Source organism: Schistocerca nitens, chromosome 7 (genome assembly GCF_023898315.1).
Source record: "Schistocerca nitens isolate TAMUIC-IGC-003100 chromosome 7, iqSchNite1.1, whole genome shotgun sequence".
Taxonomy (NCBI): Eukaryota; Metazoa; Arthropoda; class Insecta; order Orthoptera; family Acrididae; genus Schistocerca; species Schistocerca nitens.
In genome coordinates, this window is record NC_064620.1 from 384,760,697 (window position 1) to 384,779,150 (window position 18,454).

Sequence of the window (18,454 nt, forward strand, 5' to 3'; positions counted from 1 at the left end):
TTATTCAATAAATTCTAATCTCTGTCTTCGCATACAGTTCTTACCGTCTTCAGCTCCCTCTAGTATTATGGAAGTTATTCCCTGATATTTAAAGACATGTTGCGTCATCACGCTGCTCCTTTACCGATTCTGCGGAGAACAACGTTGTAACGTAAGAGACACTAATGTGGTGTTTCATTATTCACAGCGGTAATACTACATACGCAGCGATGTGTAACTGTGTTAATGACGTTGCTGGTGCCCCGAGCTCCGCATAAGATAAATGATACTTTCTTACAAAGCTGCTGTCGTCTTATTGCTGCAGACACCTGTTCAGAACGTGACCTTCTTGTAACTGAGAGCTGTGATCTTGCACGATGAAATTAATGACTACTGAACTAAATAACGATTCAAAAAGTTGTTTTCAGCTCGTTTGTTGGAGACAACTGTCCACGTGTCAGACTGGTGCAATCGAGAGCTGTTGTAGGATGAAATCATTACCTTTTCCATCTGCAATAAGACCTTAGTTAAACATCAAGCATTACCTTTTCCATCTGCAATAAGACCTTAGTTAAACATCAAGGGCACACGTTCCTTCCCCTTACGACAGAGGGACGCCACACACGTGGCTAGTTGTTAAACATACGTAGCACCTTAACCAGACATTCTGCTCTCGTTTCTTGCTATTACTCTCCTGGAGGCTCTGCAGCAGTGGAAGGTTGTAACTAGTATAAAACCGAGGACTTATCTCCTTGTCAGAAAAAAGAGAGGGGAGATGACGGGTCCGGTGATCCGTCGTAGGCGAAGTCTACGTCTACAGCTATGCGAAACGCTGTAAAGCTCACGGCACAGGGTACTTTTATTGCTAACACTGAAAGTTGCCTCTTAAACGTCCATTTTCAATTTGTCAATAATTTTCATTCGGTAACTCACGAACTTATCTTTGCTGTTCCTTAGCCGGTGGGTGTGGCCGAGCGGTTCCAGGCGCTTGAGTCCGGAACTGCGCGACAGCTACGCTCGCAGGTTCGAATCCTGCCTCTGGCATGGATGTGTGTGATGTCCTTAGGTTAGTTAGATTTTAGTAGTTCCAAGTTCTAGGGGACTGATGACCTCAGATGTTAAGTCCCATAGTGCTCAGAGCCATTTGAACGAATTGCTGTTCCTTGGAAAGCTGTCTTTATAACAAGTGACAATATACAATCTAAGACACACGCACGCGCACGCGCGCACGCACACGCGCACGCGCACACGCGCACGCACAAAGGAAAAAAAAACTGACGCATCACGAAAGAATTTTCCAAATGGGGTGTGATGTACATGTATAGACAAGCAGATGATCACAATTTCAGAAGAACTAGATCATTTATTCAAGAGAAAGAGCTTCACAAATTGAGAAAGTAAAAAACGGTTGGTTCACCTCTGACAGTTATGCAAGCAGTTACTCGTCTTGGCATTGACTGAAAGCGTTGTTGGATGTCCTCATGAAGGATATCGTGCCAAATAACGTCCTCTTGGAGCGTTGTCATATTCTCGAGTTGGTTGAAGAGGCCTGCCCCTAATGCACCAAACGTTCCTAATTGCGTAGGGATCCGCCGAATTTGCTGGCTAAGATGGTGTTTGGCAAGCGCGAATACAAGCAATAGAAACCATCACCCTGTGAGGGCGGGCATTATCTTGCTGAAATGTAAGCCCAGAATGACTTCCCATGAAGGGAAGGAAAACGGGGAGCAGATTATAGCTGACATACAGTTCTACTGTAAGGGTGGCGCGGATGAGAACCAAAGCGATCCTCCTACGAAAAAGAAGTGACACTCCAGACCGTCACTCCTGGTTGATGTTAGACGCTAACTCGATTCTGGAAACAACTACACGATCTAGTTGCAGATGCCGTATCTCATTTCTACTTTCCTTAGTCATTTATTGAATATTTACGTACATTTTTGAGTTGTGCTTCGCCTGCTGTCATTTTGTGTACATGTGTGGCAAGTCGCTACCTTTGTCTAAGTATCACACTTGACAAAGCTCACAAAACTTTTCAGTTCACAATGGTTTCTCAGTCGGTAAAACGGAACCTTTATATTATAATTTTGTTGTCCTTCCGTCTGTCTGTCCGACTGTTAATAACACCTTTTCAGCAACGGGTAGACTTACTAAGTTGAAATTTGGCGCTGTAAAATATTTAAGTGTGTAAGTCAATGCAATCAAAAGATACGGCCATACAAGTTTCACATTTTGATACTCGAAAAATCATTCGTGAAAACCTATAGGTTACTTCCTGTTGACCTATAATCATGAAATTGGGCAAGTAGCGAGATTTCAGAGTAGCAGTAAAGGGAAAAAAATCCGAAAACTGTTGATTTGTAATGATATTCGTCTGCCTGTCTGTCCATCTGTTAAGACCCCTTTTTTTCAGGAACGGGTAGATATATAAAGCTGAGATTTACATCACCTACTAGAATCCACTGTCCCTCGGCTGTGTAATAAATTTAAATTTGTACGGCAATGCAATCAAAATATAAAGTCATTTAAATCAGTATCGAAATTGATCTTCTTATGCAGTTCCAGCTGTGAAAGTAGGTCTTAACGAGGGTCGCTGCCCTGAATCAGGAAAGGTTCCGGTTGCGGCTGAAAAGTGTGTATTCATGTCCACTAGCTAAATTACAGAAACTGACGCGTCGATTTGACCAGTAATCGAAATGTACATTATCAAATGAGTTTGAGACGTACTGTGAGCAGGTGTCTACATTTCGTATTTGGAGCTACAGAGAGGGGACTCGGTCCACTTGGCATAGTGGTCGTCTGTAAGTAATTTTGGTAGGATCTTACGAATGATCTTCCTAGTCTTTGATGCTGAAATAGTCATATTATGTCTGCCATTGATTAAGTTGGGTGATTTACATAAATGTGAGCTACTCTTTCCCTGTTATTTTTCGTTATCGAAGTTAGTGTTAGAAAATTAATTGTGTCATCAGTTTGATTATATAAAGGCATAGTTTTATTAAACAGGAATGGGAGGGGTGAGGATGGGAGGTTACTTTAGGCCCACCTCCTGAAAGTACTGTAATGTAGTCGATTTCTTTTTATTTCAAAATTTTGAAGAAGTATTCCTCCACCAGATTGCATACACATTTAAAATTTTTCTGTTTAACTTAACCCTTAAATGTAAGTCTCAGTAACAGGTGGGACCTTCCCCACTGAAGGTTCAGGCCCTTACTTACATATCAGTATCTCTTTGAAAAGTATATCTGGAGTAAAAGTAGACAACAATGAACGAAATTTGCATTTTTACACTTCGTGTGTCAGTCAGTAGTACACGTTATTGAATAGCTTCGATATTGCTAAGAGAGTATTAAAAGGTATTTTCAGAAACATGACTCTATTTATACATCAGTATCTATTTAAAAAGTGTGTTGTTAGCATAATTCAGCAAAAATTAACTAATCTTGTTTTTTAAAGTTTTTTAGTAAGTTTCACGGTTCTATTTGCACAAGTAGTTCAACCGATAAACTAAGTAGCATGCATACAACATATTAAGGTTTCTTTCCGTGCCATTCGCTGATGGTACGTGGGTAGCAATCTCTACTTTCAAGCCTCTGTGCAAACTGTTGTTTGCTTTGTTGTACCTCCACTATCTCTATTAGGTGCTTAGAAATTCGTGTTTTCGCCCTGAAAGAAGGGTGCCAGTAGTATAGAATTGGGAGACCTGGACCATTTTTCATATAATCAAAAAATCACAATAAATCAAACATTTCTCGTAATTCACACACAAAAATCAGAAATAAATCGATTTTTTTTATACTTCCAAAAAATCCCTATTTCTGGTCCAGCCAAGCCTGAACGAAAAATCGCAAAATAAAAGAAAACAAGAAAATTAATTAAAAATAACATCAAAAACCTTAAAAAGTCATCCATTTAATCAAAATTTGAAAAATTACCCTGCACAAGCCTGCATCAGCCTGAACGAGCCTGCACAAGTAAATATATAAGTAAAAGAACACCACTGAGTCACTCATTGGATCGACCCTCCTTATGTCAACATGGCATGGAGGAGCAAAACATCCTCACCAAATACCCTGTTTCAGGTCTCTGTCCCTCTGTATGTCAGCTCTGCACGGAGACCATCTCTGAGTTAACAGAGCACTCCATTAATTCGGGCTGAAACACATCACCCCTCTTTAGGACAGGTTTCAAACCCACCCGGGGTGATGATGAGTCATACAAAGGCGAGGGTGAAAAGGTTTTAGCCAAATGGCTAGCTCTCTCTGCACATAACGCTTTAATGACCTCCAGTAATGGGCACTCCCTTCGGTCAGCGCTCTATACAGAGTTTGGCTGACAGTAAGAAGCTCGGACATTGTATATATAGTTGGTATTCGACTGACGAAGTTGTTTCTAAAATGAGGTTAATTTAAGTCAAAAATTAAGAAGTAATAGACTTTTTATGGTATTTATAACACATCAGTTTCCTAGTATGAATTAAAATGAACACCTTCTGAGTAAGAGAAAGGTTTTAATTTTACTTATTAAAGAAATAATCAAATTAAAAGTATGAGTTGTGCCCCTATATTTTCCCTATATGTATGTATGTGCTGCCATCTCTTGTGTAAGTCAGGAAACCTTTGATCTTAGAGCCTGAGCATTTCTATCTGTAAAGATATTCTACTCAACATGATCCACAAATACTTCTACCTGTCAAGATATTCCACACAACTCTCGACTTCAGTTGGCATGTCAGGCATGTAAAATTTAATTCTGTTATAACTTTTTTATTTTTAGAGATAAATTCTGATAGCATTTTTGGACAGCACTATTGCCCCTGAAAAACCGCCACCTGCAATACACGGAAGTAAGAAGGGTTGCATAACTCGCAGGGGCAAGGGGTAAAAATTGCATCTTTAATTTCTCAGACAAATATCAATCGATTTTAAAAATTCAAAGTGCTAACATAATCTACATTAAGAGAGCTATCTAATAAAATAAGAAAAAAATAAAAGAAACATTATCTTAAACTTGAGATTTCAAAATTTTTCATTTTTTATCACACTTTTCTTTCTTAAAATATTTCACAATGAAATATAAACATGCTGTGAATACATCAACGACTTTCTCTAATTTTTTTTTTCATTTATTTAATTAAAAATTTTCGGTAAGAATTCTGTGTTGTGAGTCATATGTTAAATTTCTTTTCCCATACATAACTATATAAGCTAATGTTTTATCAGGTATCTTATCATTAAAGACAGCGCATAACTTCATTGTTGTTTTCTGAGTTGCTAATACATTCTTTCTACGGGTCATATTTATAACATAAATAGGACAGTTGGTAATAAAATTATATGGATTAACATCAATATCACCCTTCAACTGTGTAACACGTTTAAAATCTCTAAATGCATCATAAACTTTCATAAAGTTATCTGGTGGATTCAAATTCCACATTTCCTGAGGAAAAACTTCATTTCTTCCATTCTTCAGATAAATGTTCTGCAGTTTAACATGATCAAATAGTGACAAATCTTTAAGCTGATTATTCTTTCTATCTGTTTGAAATACTACAAATATGAAGTAAGGCATATCAAATTCCATTGAATTATAATAATTTGTGATGTCTAATTCAAAATGTTTGCTACCACTTAATCCAGCAACCTCTTGAGTCTGTAAATCATAAAAAGATATTGGAATCTTAGGAATTTTAAGTCTTTCTTGTTCTAATTCAAGTTCATATTCAGGTTCATATTTTACGATTGGAACTCTAATTTCCATGCTGTTTATAACTATTTTACCTTCTTTTGGAAGTGTTCCAGCTACTTCACTTCCATCTGCATTTGTACTAGACCATCTAAGAAGAGCATCAGTTACAGATGAACTCCATGTAAAAGATATGGTTAAATTCTAATGGATATAGAACTTCATTCTTCTTCCTAATTATTTTCCCATTGTTCATTATAATACCTTCCAAAGATATTTTGTCAGAAAGAGATGAAGTTAACTGAAGTAAAACTGTTTATTGTTATCAAATCAAAAAGCTTTGTAACAAAATTGTCAATTAATTTTGCGTTTGTTTTACCCTCATATTCAGAAAAATCTGTTCCATCTTCATGAATAACATCAAAACTCATATACAGCTGAGCTCGATTAGGATGTAACCAACCATCACCGATATTGATATTAATCTCCACATCTTTGTTGGGAACATTCAGATTAAACTTACTCTTCTCGTTTACTGGAAACGACTGAAATTGATAGCTCTCGATTCTGTTCATTTATATAGGATTAAAAATACGCTTATTTCATTTCTAAAATAACTGTCACATCAGCTCCATTAAAATCGATTATTTCTTCATTCTCATCAGTTACAGTTATTACTATATCCTGAACTTTATCATGTATTGGTACAAATAATGGATGACTCGGTTCATAAATAATGGGAGCACCAAACTCAACATTCGGCTTAAATGAAGCAATAATATTCGTTTCTCTGTGAAAATGATCACCATTTTTAACAAACATACCATCTGCTAAATTAAAGCTTACATTAATCAGTTCAAATGGAATAATTTTGGGAACATCAGTAGCAACAGTCTTTTCATTTGCATTAATAGTCTGATTACTAAAGCCTAACAGACTTCCAATACCATCCTTTACATCCATATATAATTTAACATCACTTTCAATAACAACTCTATTTAAAACTTCATCTGGTTTAATACTTATATTAGGTTTGTTCATGTGAAAAAATGTTTCCAAATTTTTCAAACTATACTGCCCTTCTGGAATAACAATAGTCTCTCCATCACAATACAGTTTATTATTTTTAGCTGTAACATTTGGTGTGAGAAATGTTGAATAAAAGCCAACTAATGCAACTTGTTTAAACTCATCTCTTAATGGAACATTTTATCGTTTTCTCAATACTGAGGTCTTACCATTCAATAGAAATAGTCTACTCATTTAAATGATGAAAAATTTATCTAAATAAATGACTAACTGGGAACCGAAAATACGCCTAAAAGAAAAGAAAACGAAAAATAAGCATGGGGAATTATTACCTAACTCAATAAGATGTGCAATTATTGGTCCAAGTGGATGTGGAAAAACAACTCTAATGGTCGATAACTATATATTAGCTCCAGGGTGGTTAAATTGGGATAAAATAAATCATTTGTATGTTTATTCTAAAAGTTTGGATCAGCTAAAATACCAAGAGTTTATAAAAAAGTGTAATAAAATTGAAGAAAAAATTGATGACAAAATTGTTACTTTCATTGATAACAATGAAGATTCAATAAGTCTAGATGAATGTGAAGATAATTCAGTTGTTTTGTTTGACGATTTCATTCTTGAAAATCAGGACATTGTTAGAGACTATTTTACTAGAGGTAGACATAAAGGAATAGATTGTTTTTATTTAGCTCAGACATATTCCAAGATTCCAAAACAATTAGTGAGAGATAATCTCAACTTCTTGAATATATTTCGACAGGATGACACAAATTTGAATCACATTTATCACGAGTTTGTAGGTGGAGATCTGAAATTTGATGAGTTTAAAGAAATGTGTAGTAAATGTTGGAATGATGATTTTGGTTTTATTACAATAGATTTAACAAGGAAAGCGAATGATGGAAAGTACAGAGATAGAATAAAAAATTTCTTGCTATGTAAACATAAACATCAAACATGAACATCAACATCGACGTGAATATTAAACACGTATGTTTAAGATGATTAATGAACATCAAACATGAACATCAACATCAACGTGAATATTAAACACGTATGTTTAAGATGATTAATAAACATCGACAGAAATGACAATATTTTCTCCTTAATAAATGTTCGCAAAATACGATCACTCTAAGGAGGTTAGTAAGCATAGTGGTTATGATCCTGAAATTGCTAAGAAAGCAAAGAGAAATAGAAAGAAAAAAGAAGAGTTGAAAGAAGCTTTTCGAACATGGAAGAAACAACCAAGAACAGAGTATGAGAAATATAAAAAAGAAGATCAGCCTGTTATTGATGCAATTCAACAAGTTAAGGAAGGAATTGAGGGCATAGGTGATAATGTGTTGAAAGCAATTGAAGAAAACAGAGAAGTTGAAAAACAGATGGTTCCTTACCATCATCATCATCAAGAAAATTATGATGATATATTTCCGATTCCTTCAACACCAACTGAAACATCATTTGAGAAAAGTTTATTCCCTAAAGATGATGATATTCCAAGTGTTTCTACTCCATCACCTCAAAAACAGAAACAACTTGAACAAATGCTGAAAAGTGTAGAACAAAAAGAAAAACAAAAGATGAGTAGAGAGAAATTATTGCCTCCAACTACCTATATTGGTCCAACAGTATCAAAATACCTTGGAGCTCTTAATGACAGAGTATTTGGGCTACGATTTGAAAATGGAAAACATTATATAGGCGATTCACAAGTTAAATTTAATAATGACACCATTTTAATCAAAGGAAAAGTTTACAAAGCAACAGATGATTTAATGAAACTCTTAACTCAAAATAGTGTTGATGGTGATGGATATTATGAAGAAGATTTAGATACATATGAAGATATTTTACTATTAACTAATGCAATATTTCAAAACAATGATCCAGATTCTAAGAAACCCAAATCCAGTGTAAGTGATAAATATAATGAATTAATTAAACCAATATGGCAGAAACTGAGAAACAAATCAAGCCCAACAAGATCTGGTGAAGGATTGATAAAAAAGTATACAGAGAAACCTGTTGAATATGTTTGGATGAATGATGTGAGAGATTTAATCGATCGATTAACTGTTATTCATGGGGAAGAATTAGCTGGAAATAAAAACTTTCACAATGAAAAGGTGGCAATAACAAAAATGTTAACAAACAAATTTAATGATTTTATAATTAATAATCCTAAAGGTATTCCATATTTAATGAGATTTTTGAATAATTTACCACACACATTCTGGAAATCAGAGAAATATGGTAAAGGATTAGTCAACTGGGTTTTAAACAATGCACCATTTCCTGAGATGCATATTCCAGGATATTCATATTGTGGTCCCTTTACAAAGTTAGAAGAAAGATTGGCACGAGGGGATAAAGGAATCAACCCATTAGATGAGGCTTGTAAAGAACACGATATTGCATATAGAGATAACAAAGATTTAAAGTCCCGACATGAAGCGGATAAAATTTTACAACTTAAAGCAAAAGAGAGAATGCACAGTCCAGATGCTGATTTGAAAGAGAAAATAGCAGCAACTGCTGTAAGAGGAATAATGCATGGAAAAAGAAAATTAGGAATGGGTATTGAAATGGATGATAATGGCTGGGGAGTATAACATAAATTTTTTCCTATATAAATGAAAACATTTTCAATTGACTATAATATTACTCCAGGTGGTAAAACTAAACCAAAATCTGTAAAGATAAAACTATCCAGAGATGAATTAAATAAATATGATTTCCTTGATAATTATTTAACTGATGTTCAGAAGAGACAAAAGTCTAATCAGATTAAAAAAGGTGGCTCTCTTATTCTGACATTAGGTATTCCAGTTATTAAAAAGATCTTTGAATACTTGAAACAAAAGAAAGAAGGTTCTGGTTTAAATGAACATGAAGGAGGTTTTCTCCCACTATTATTTGCGGCATTAGGCGCATTAGGATCATTAGCAGGAGGTGCTGCAGCAATTGCAAGTGCAGTTCAGAAGAAAAAGAAAGAAGATGTTGAATTGGTAGAACAAAAGAGACATAATTTGGAGATGGAGAAGAAGAGAGGTACTGGGATTAAAAAAAAATTTCAAAAAATAATTGAGAACTATAAACACGCTTTAAGTAATTTTGATATAGAAAAATTAGTAAAAGAACTGAAAATCAAGAACTTTAGAGGTGTTTTCATGATTGATGAACTTCCATTAAAGCCAAATAAAATTGAATGTGGTATCGTAAATTTAGATACATCAGATCATGTTGGCACACACTGGATTTGTTGTTATAAAAGCAGTAACAAGAAGTATGTGTTTGATTCATTTGGAGGAAATATTCCAACAGAATTGGTTAAATATTTAGGATCAGATGAGTTGTATTATAATGTAGAAAGGATTCAAAAATTTGATGAATGTATCTGTGGACACTTATGTTTACTAGTTTTAATGCTCTTCTCTGATGGTTATAAGTTTGATGAAATTTTAATTATATTAAATGGACATTTTTGGAAATAAGATAGCTGAGACAAGTGATATAGTGTTACCCGACTTAGACAGGCTGAAAGATGTAGAAAAGAATTTTCTCAAGTTTCAAAAGTATTTTACAGATCTTCTTAAGAAATCAAAGAGTTATATCAATTTCCTGGGAAGAAAAATAGTTAATATAGCTGATCCAATAAGTGGATATGATGCAGTTACTAAACAGTATCTTGAAAACAAATTATTGGATGTTGTTAGTAAAGCTGAATACTCAAGTATTCTAACACAGTTCAGTAACTACTACAGTAAAAAAGAGATTGAGAAAGCTTTTTCAGATTACTTTACAAAAACAGATTTACAACCATACATTACTCAGATTGAGAAATTAGATAATAAAATCATTGACAAACAGTTTATTGAATTCACTTTTAGAAAGAAAGATGATATACTGAACCATATGTTTGATTATGACATTAAAATTATGAAAATTATTGTAAGAGCTTATAGCAGTATTGGTGAATTAATAAAAATAGATTTGGATTTTAAGTTTTATCATGAAGGACATTTAAGCAAATCAGTTGACTCTAAAGACATAGATAATGTATCTATTACTACTTGTACTGATGATGTAATGTGTGTAAAAATCACAGATGCAATAGTTCCTATTCGAGTAAAGTTATACATATTTGGAAAAGTAGAACATTGTATTCATGAAGATAGCTTGGGAGGTTAGTATTTTTTCTTCTATATAAATGAATGATCACATTTGGTGTTTAAAGTGTAAGAAGTATACAGAGACACATCATCCTCAAAGAGTGACAACTAAAAATGGTAGACAGAGAATTGAAGGTATTTGCACAGTATGTCAAAGCAAAAAGAGTAAATTCATTAAAAAAATTTTTGTTTAGATCAAAATAAAGTTGGTTCTGGAAGTGTGAATATTCGTGAAGAAATTATAAATGAATTGCATAAACCAATGAGGAAAAATTTTCCCAGAAGAGAGGTTATTTCACTCGGTATTGATGATTTATGGCAAGCAGATTTAGTAGAAATGGATTCTGGAAAACTGAAAGGAATTTCAAAAATAAATAGAGGCTATAAATATTTATTAACAGTAATTGATGTTTTCTCAAAGTATGCATGGGCTATTCCAGTTACAGATAAGAGAGGTAAAAATGTAGCTGATGCTTTTCAAAGAATATTCAATGAAAGGTATCCTAAACATCTACAAACAGATAATGGTAAAGAATTCTATAATAAAGATGTTGAAAAACTCATGAAGCAGTATGATATCAATCATTATTCTACTTTTACAGAGATGAAAGCATCTGTTGTAGAACGATTTAACAGAACACTTAAAGAGAAAATGTGGAAGAGATTCGCTCTTCAAGGTAATTATAAGTGGATTGATTTAGTCTCCAAATTGGTCAATGATTACAACAATACAAAGCATAGAACAACAAAAATGAAACCAAAAGAAGTTGATAAGAATTACAAACCACAGAGTGTTGTTACAGTCACTGAGAAAAATAAGTATAATGTTGGAGATAAAGTGAGAATTAGTAAACTGAAAGGAATATTTGAAAAGGGATATACTGCTAACTGGTCAACAGAGATATTTGAAATAACAGATGTTGTGTTATCCAATCCAGTTACATATAAATTAAAAGACAGTAGTGGTGAGGAGATAAAAGGTTCTTTCTATGAATATGAATTACAGAAGACAAATTACCCAGATGTATATCTTGTTGAAAAAATATTGAAGAAGAAAGGTGATAAGGTATATGTTAAGTGGTTAGGCTTCGATAATTCTCACAATGGTTGGGTTAATAAGAGTAATGTTATCCTGTAATTCTTTTATCTTTCTTTTTTATTTTAAGTGTAGACATTGGCTATTAGTACACTAAAGACAATAAATAATGCAGAAGTAGAGATTTTTTTTCTTATTCATTCAATAATTTTAACCTATATAAATGAAAATATTAATTGTAACCTTGTTTTTAGTGAAGATAGCTACAGGAGAAGATAGTAATGAAAAAGAAAACATTATAAAGTATTTACAGGAATTTGGATATCTCGAAGCAGAGTCAACAAATATTGGTGAAATTTCAGATATCAAAAATGCCTTAATTTTATTCCAAAAGAAGTTTAATTTGAAACCTACTGGTGAAATAGATCAAGAAACTTTAGATCTGATAAACAAACCTCGATGTGGTGTAGAAGATCATGCAGTATCTTTTACCTCACATATTGCTAAATGGAATAAGAAAACTGTTAAATGGTATTATGCAGGTTCATCGAAAAGAATGAAAGAATTGAGTGAAATTGCTTTTAATACTTGGAAAGAGCATACAGATCTAATTTTTGAAGAAGATAGTGCAAATTATGACATCATCATTTCAAATAAGAGACGTTTGCATAGGAAAGAATCAAGTGGACAACATTATTGTCCTAAACGATTTGATGGTAAATCAGGTGTACTGGCTCATGCAAATTACCCAAATTCTAATAATGATGTTGTAGAAATCCATATGGATCAAGATGAAGATTGGTACTTTGAGATTGATACAAATACTCCAAAAGAGAAGATAAACTTTTATGCAGTTTTAGTTCATGAAATTGGTCATACATTAGGAATTCCTCATTCAGCAGAAAATACCTCAATCATGTATCCATTATATAACAGTTCCAATATTGAATTAAGTAAAGATGATATTCTTGTAGTACAAAGCTTATATGGGAAACCAGTTGTAGGAGATGATGATGATGATGAGGAAGATGAGGAGACTGATGATGAAGAAAAAGATTTAGATCCTCCAGAATTATGTAAGCTGAATAATAAAATTAAAAACTTTCTGATTGTCGATCAGGTCCTATATATTTACTATGAGAAATGGGTTTGGATAATGGATTTGGATAATTTAGATGTTCGCACTAAACCACAACTTATAAGTGATTGGTTAACATTTCTTCCAAAAGGATTTAACAATATAACTGCTGCATATCAAAGAACATCTGGAGATGTTATTTTATTCATTGACAACAAACTGTATATAATGGAAATACCCTCTTTTAGGTTAAAATTTGGTTATCCAACATCTTTAACATCTCTTTCATTACGAAAAAATGTAATTCTACATTCAGCTGTGAACACATATTCTGGTAAAAGCTTTATATTTTTTGATGATGTTTATTATGTAGAAATTGATGAATGTAAGGGAATAAGTAAAAAATATGGACGTATTACAAAAGAATTTTCAGGAATACCTCCAGGTATAGAATCTAGTTTCAGATATACAAATGGATTATTATACTTTATTAAAGATAAAACATTCTATGAGTATAGTGAATTTACAAATTCTGTTGTTAGAGCAGGTAAATTTGATCTTTCATTATTTGGAATAGATTGTTCAAAATCTACTACCAAGATGTTGGATATCATAAGCAATTTGAAAGAATCACTTAATCAATTAGAGAATTTCAACTAATGTCATTTATGTTGTTGATTTACTATAATGACCATATGGTAATGTATCTATTTTATTTTCTAAAACAATTCTCTTATTATCATGTGGGCTTAGAGCCTTTTTATTCACTTCTACAGTATATATTTCATGTTTCTCACTTCTAATTAAATTCATTGATCTATACTGCTCCTTATTATTGAAGAGGCAATCTTTATAATCGTCTAACGTTACTTTATTTTTTACTATACATTTTTTCACACCTTTTGACTTTTTATTCTCTTTCTCATCCACTTTGTAGGCATACATTTTAGCTCTTAACCCTACAAATTCTGTCATAATTTTTCCACTACATTCATCTTTCATCTTACCCAAAACTTTCTTATTCACTTGTGGTATGCTATACTGGTTATCTTTTGGATAGTCACTTGTATCAAATAGTTCAACCATATCTTTCATATCTTTGTAGAAATCTTCAGTTTTTATGTTATATATGATGAGTCAGTGTCTTGATAACACAGTTCAATATTATCCCCATACTTCGGTTTCATAATATTGTAATGGAAATCATACATCAATTCTTTTGATAAATCTAAGATATTCATACCCACATATATTGGCTTATTGAACTGTATTTTTATCTTCTGCATGTGTATTGCAACCAATTTTTCATTGAATATTGTTCTAGACTTGAAATTCGGTTTAGCTATTAATATATCACATACTTCAGCATCAGATACTAACTTTATATCCACTCTGTTCCTTATATTCTCCATCGTTTTCCCAAACACTGAGTTATTCATCAGTTTATAGAAATCTTTTTCAAAATCATTTGTTGCCTTAGTTCTCATTTGAGTATTCAAATCTATGTATTTCTTTAACCAATCTGACTGTTTAAATTTGAGAATTCTATGAATCTTTGTCATCTTTATCCCCAGTTTTAAATACTGTTTTAAATTTCTGTAATGTATCACATATTTCATTTTGTTTTGTAATGTTGTTATTAGTTTTGACTCTTTTGTTCCTGGAATAATTTTATTTTCTGGAGCAAGTGGAAGATCTTTATGTTCATCATGTAATTCTTCTGGATATTCTAAATCCACTTCAAGAATGTACCCATATTCAGAATTATCTTCCATTTTCATAATGTTTTTTCTCCAATGGTTTACATAAAATTGAGGATAATTCAACCATTCAAATTCACCATAAGGTAAATATTGTGACATTGCCCATCCATATAGATTATTAGCATCAAGATACATTAAATAATTTGAGTCCTTTTCTTTATCAAAATCTTTTATATATTTGTTATTTGTTTTACATATCTCTTACAGCATTGTGATATTCCACCTCTAATTCCTTTCTCAATCATCAATATCATATCATAATCATGTAATAAATCAAGTGGTTGTTTAGTCATTTTCAGCATTGCATCCCAACTTAATCCCGGTGCTGTATAGTACCATGCTGGGTCCAAACTATATGCTTTCATGCATGTTTCTCTAAAGTTTTCAAATACATCAGCTAGTAATAGAACATCAGTTTTTAAATACAAGTCGTGATATTCTCCAAGATTTTTTATATTAAACTTTTCCCAAACTAATTTCGCATGTTCATAATGTTCATCACTTATGTCACAATCACTCAGTTTACTATAGAATTCAGTTTTTGATAGTAGTTGTGTTTCTTCAAATCTTTTCCAGCTGTCCATGTAATCGTATGGATAAACACCTTTTCTGATAACCAGATCCACTTTACCTTCTGGAAAGAACTTTTTGGTATTTTCCATTTGATCTTTCTTCAAATTAGATGAGAGTTTATCCAAAGGAGAAGCCATGAATCTGAATGAATCTAAGAACTTCATCTTTATATTTTCAGTACATTTGCCAAAGCTTATGTATTTTTCTTCATTATTTGGAATCAGATCTATAGGTTTCTCATCATATCCAAGTTCTTTTACAAATAAATGTGAATCATATCCTGAGAGATTGTGGAGATAAATGGGGACAAATCTTGGTAACTGATATCGTAGGTTACAGTAACTATGCGCAGCACCTCTGAATAAACCAGTTAAATGATCATGATCATGAACTTTTTTAATATTACCTTCTGCATTATCATTGAAAGTTTCTAATTGCTTATTATTATACTCTAATGAGTTTTTATATCTTTGTACCTTCTCATTACTTTCATCTATATTTCTTTTCCTTAATGACTCCAATTGACCATTAATGTGTTTTATTTTATTTTCTATAGAATGTTTTAATCTCATCAATAAAGGAGGTAATTCACTTAATTTACCTTCACAGATATGACATATCTTTGCTTTAGAATATGCTTTTCTTTCATCTGTTGTTAGTGGTTTCATTGGTTCTTTTTCAGAATAAATATCACCTATCACCTCCACTTCTTTCTTAATCATCTCAATGAATTTGCTTTTTGCATCTGGCCCTCTATATACAACCGGATCTTTATAATGTCCATTAGCATACTTTATATAATAGCAGAATCCACATGGTTCATGTTTCTGATACTTCATTGTATATGATTCATCTGGATTTGGTTGACATGTGTCAATTTTATTTAACAAGCTCTCAAAGTCTGCATATATGACAAAAGGAACTTTCATTTTATTCTTGTAATTTTCAAATGTGATTGTGTCTCCTTTAGATGGTAGTTCTACTTTAACCGGTTTATTTACTAAGCAATCTGGAACATGTTTTTTCAATTTTTCTTCAGAATTGAAGTGGAGTAAACACATATCACAAATAAATTTGCGACCATTGTGTTTTGTAATCTGCATTGATGCTAATTTTGATAAGTCTTTAATCCAACAATAATGTCCATTGTCTTTTTCTTTGAAATATAGTAAGTAAATATGTTTATCTCTTTTATTTCCTGTCAATTTTAGTGGATAGATGGAATATCCATCATTAAAAGAATATACATTATATGAGATATTCAGAACATTTTCTATCTTTTTAATGTCTTCTATTTTAATTGGATACTGGAATTTACTTAGTTTTTCATCAATTTCAAGTCCAACTTTTTTATATTTTGAAAGTCTATCTACATGATCTTTTGCAGGGAATAATGCTGATTTAATAACCCAAAGAAAACATTTTTGGTCATTATTTTTCACATTAATACACGCTTTTTTATTTTTTATTTCCTCTGGCAATTCAATATAAGATGATCCTCTTAGAGGATTATATCTGTTAATTGCTATTTGTAATCCAATAACTCTTTCTAAGGTCCATCCTGATCCTCTTGCTTGAAACTCTGTTAGCTTTGGTAACTGTTCTCTTTTTGAATTCTTTAAAAATTTGTTAATATCTTTCTCATGAGTAATTGTATGATTGTATGACTGAAATTTAAATGTTTGAGTTTTATTGTTATTGGATAGTTTAAATTCACAGAATAATTGCATATTCACTTTTAAGCCATTGTGGATCTTTAAATTATCTTTTATTAATTTAAACACATCCTTTTCAACAGAAGTAAGGAAATACCTTGGATCTATCAACTTGTTAGTATTTTCAATATTGATGGTTTGCAATCTGTTTGAAAAAGCTTTCTCAACAGAATAACTCCTGTTGGTATTTCTTGTTCTAGGCTTTTCAAATACATTTGTTGAGAAGGGGAATATTTCCTTCAACTCCTTCTTTGCTGTTGTTTGTTATATATCTGTAGAGAATGGAAATATATTCTTCAGATCTTTCTTTGATGGCTCTTGAAATACATCTGTAGAGAATGGAAATATATTCTTCAGATCTTTCGATTCTGCTTTATATTCTTCTTTTATATCTGCATCAAGAAATGGTAGAGTATCAAAATTTACTTTCTTAACTTGGTTAACATTATAATAATGTCTAGCAATAGTTCTGATTAATTCATCTTTTGTCATTTTATAATATCCTCTTATACCAAGAGACCTAGCTAGAGGTCTAAGATCAACAACTCTCATAGTGTTGAGATTCTGAGCTCTCAGATTTCTCTCCATTTATTTGGGGAAAAATTTATTTAATAATTATTCAGTAACTTTAGTGTTCTCCATTTTCTTGATTTTCTCCATATTCTTGAGCCCCTCCATATGGACACCTGTTTGTTGATGTTTTTTGAGATATGTTTTACATACATATTTACCACACTCACAAGGAACTTTCTCAAGCAATTTTTCCTTATTTTCATGGTATCTTTTTTGCTTTTCATTATTCGTGATTGCATACCTTTCTGGATGTCTGTCTACATAGTTATGAAAATATGCTCGAATTTTTTCTCTATTATTTCTGCAGTATTCTTTATGTATCTCATCTGAACAAGTTTTACATGTAGTGGAACGTTTATCTTTTGTATTCTTATTTCTATAGAAATAGTCTAAGTTCTTGGTCTCACCACATTTATTACACACCTTCACTGACAGTGGACTTTTTTTCTCCATTTATTATGAAAGAAATTTGTTAATAAATAATTAATAATTTTTTTCCTATATAAATACAAACAAAAATGAATAATGAGTTGTTCGCTAAGTTAAACAACTCATATGAGTTTATAAAACTGAATGAACTTGAGATTAATAGAAAGTATAAAGCATCTAACTTTGAAATTGCTGATACTAACTTCGGTAAGAAAGTTAAGTGTATCCTAGATGGACAATTTAAAATTACATTACCAGACAGATATGTTAAGATATTTGACAAACATACTCTGAAAGCAGTGAATGATGAAAAAAATATTTTCTTAACATATAAAAGTTTAAAAGAAACGAAAACTGGTAAACCAATACATGAAATACTTTTAACCAATGAGTGACTCAGTGGTGTTCTT

At 32.2% G+C, this 18,454-nt stretch overlaps 1 protein-coding gene across 1 annotated transcript; it reads left to right on the forward strand.

Annotated features, from left to right (window-relative positions):
- Nucleotides 1–12,469: 12,469 nt before the first annotated feature.
- On the forward strand, nucleotides 12,470–13,651 carry LOC126195652 (macrophage metalloelastase-like). Its single transcript, XM_049934277.1, has one exon. The coding sequence runs from the start codon at nucleotides 12,470–12,472 to the stop codon at nucleotides 13,649–13,651; it is 1,182 nt and encodes a 393-aa protein (XP_049790234.1).
- The last annotated feature ends 4,803 nt before the right edge of the window (nucleotides 13,652–18,454 follow it).

Coding starts and splice junctions, on each gene's coding strand:
- LOC126195652 (XM_049934277.1), top strand. CDS start 12,470: ATGAAAGAATTGAGTGAAATTGCTTTTAATACTTGGAAAGAGCATACA.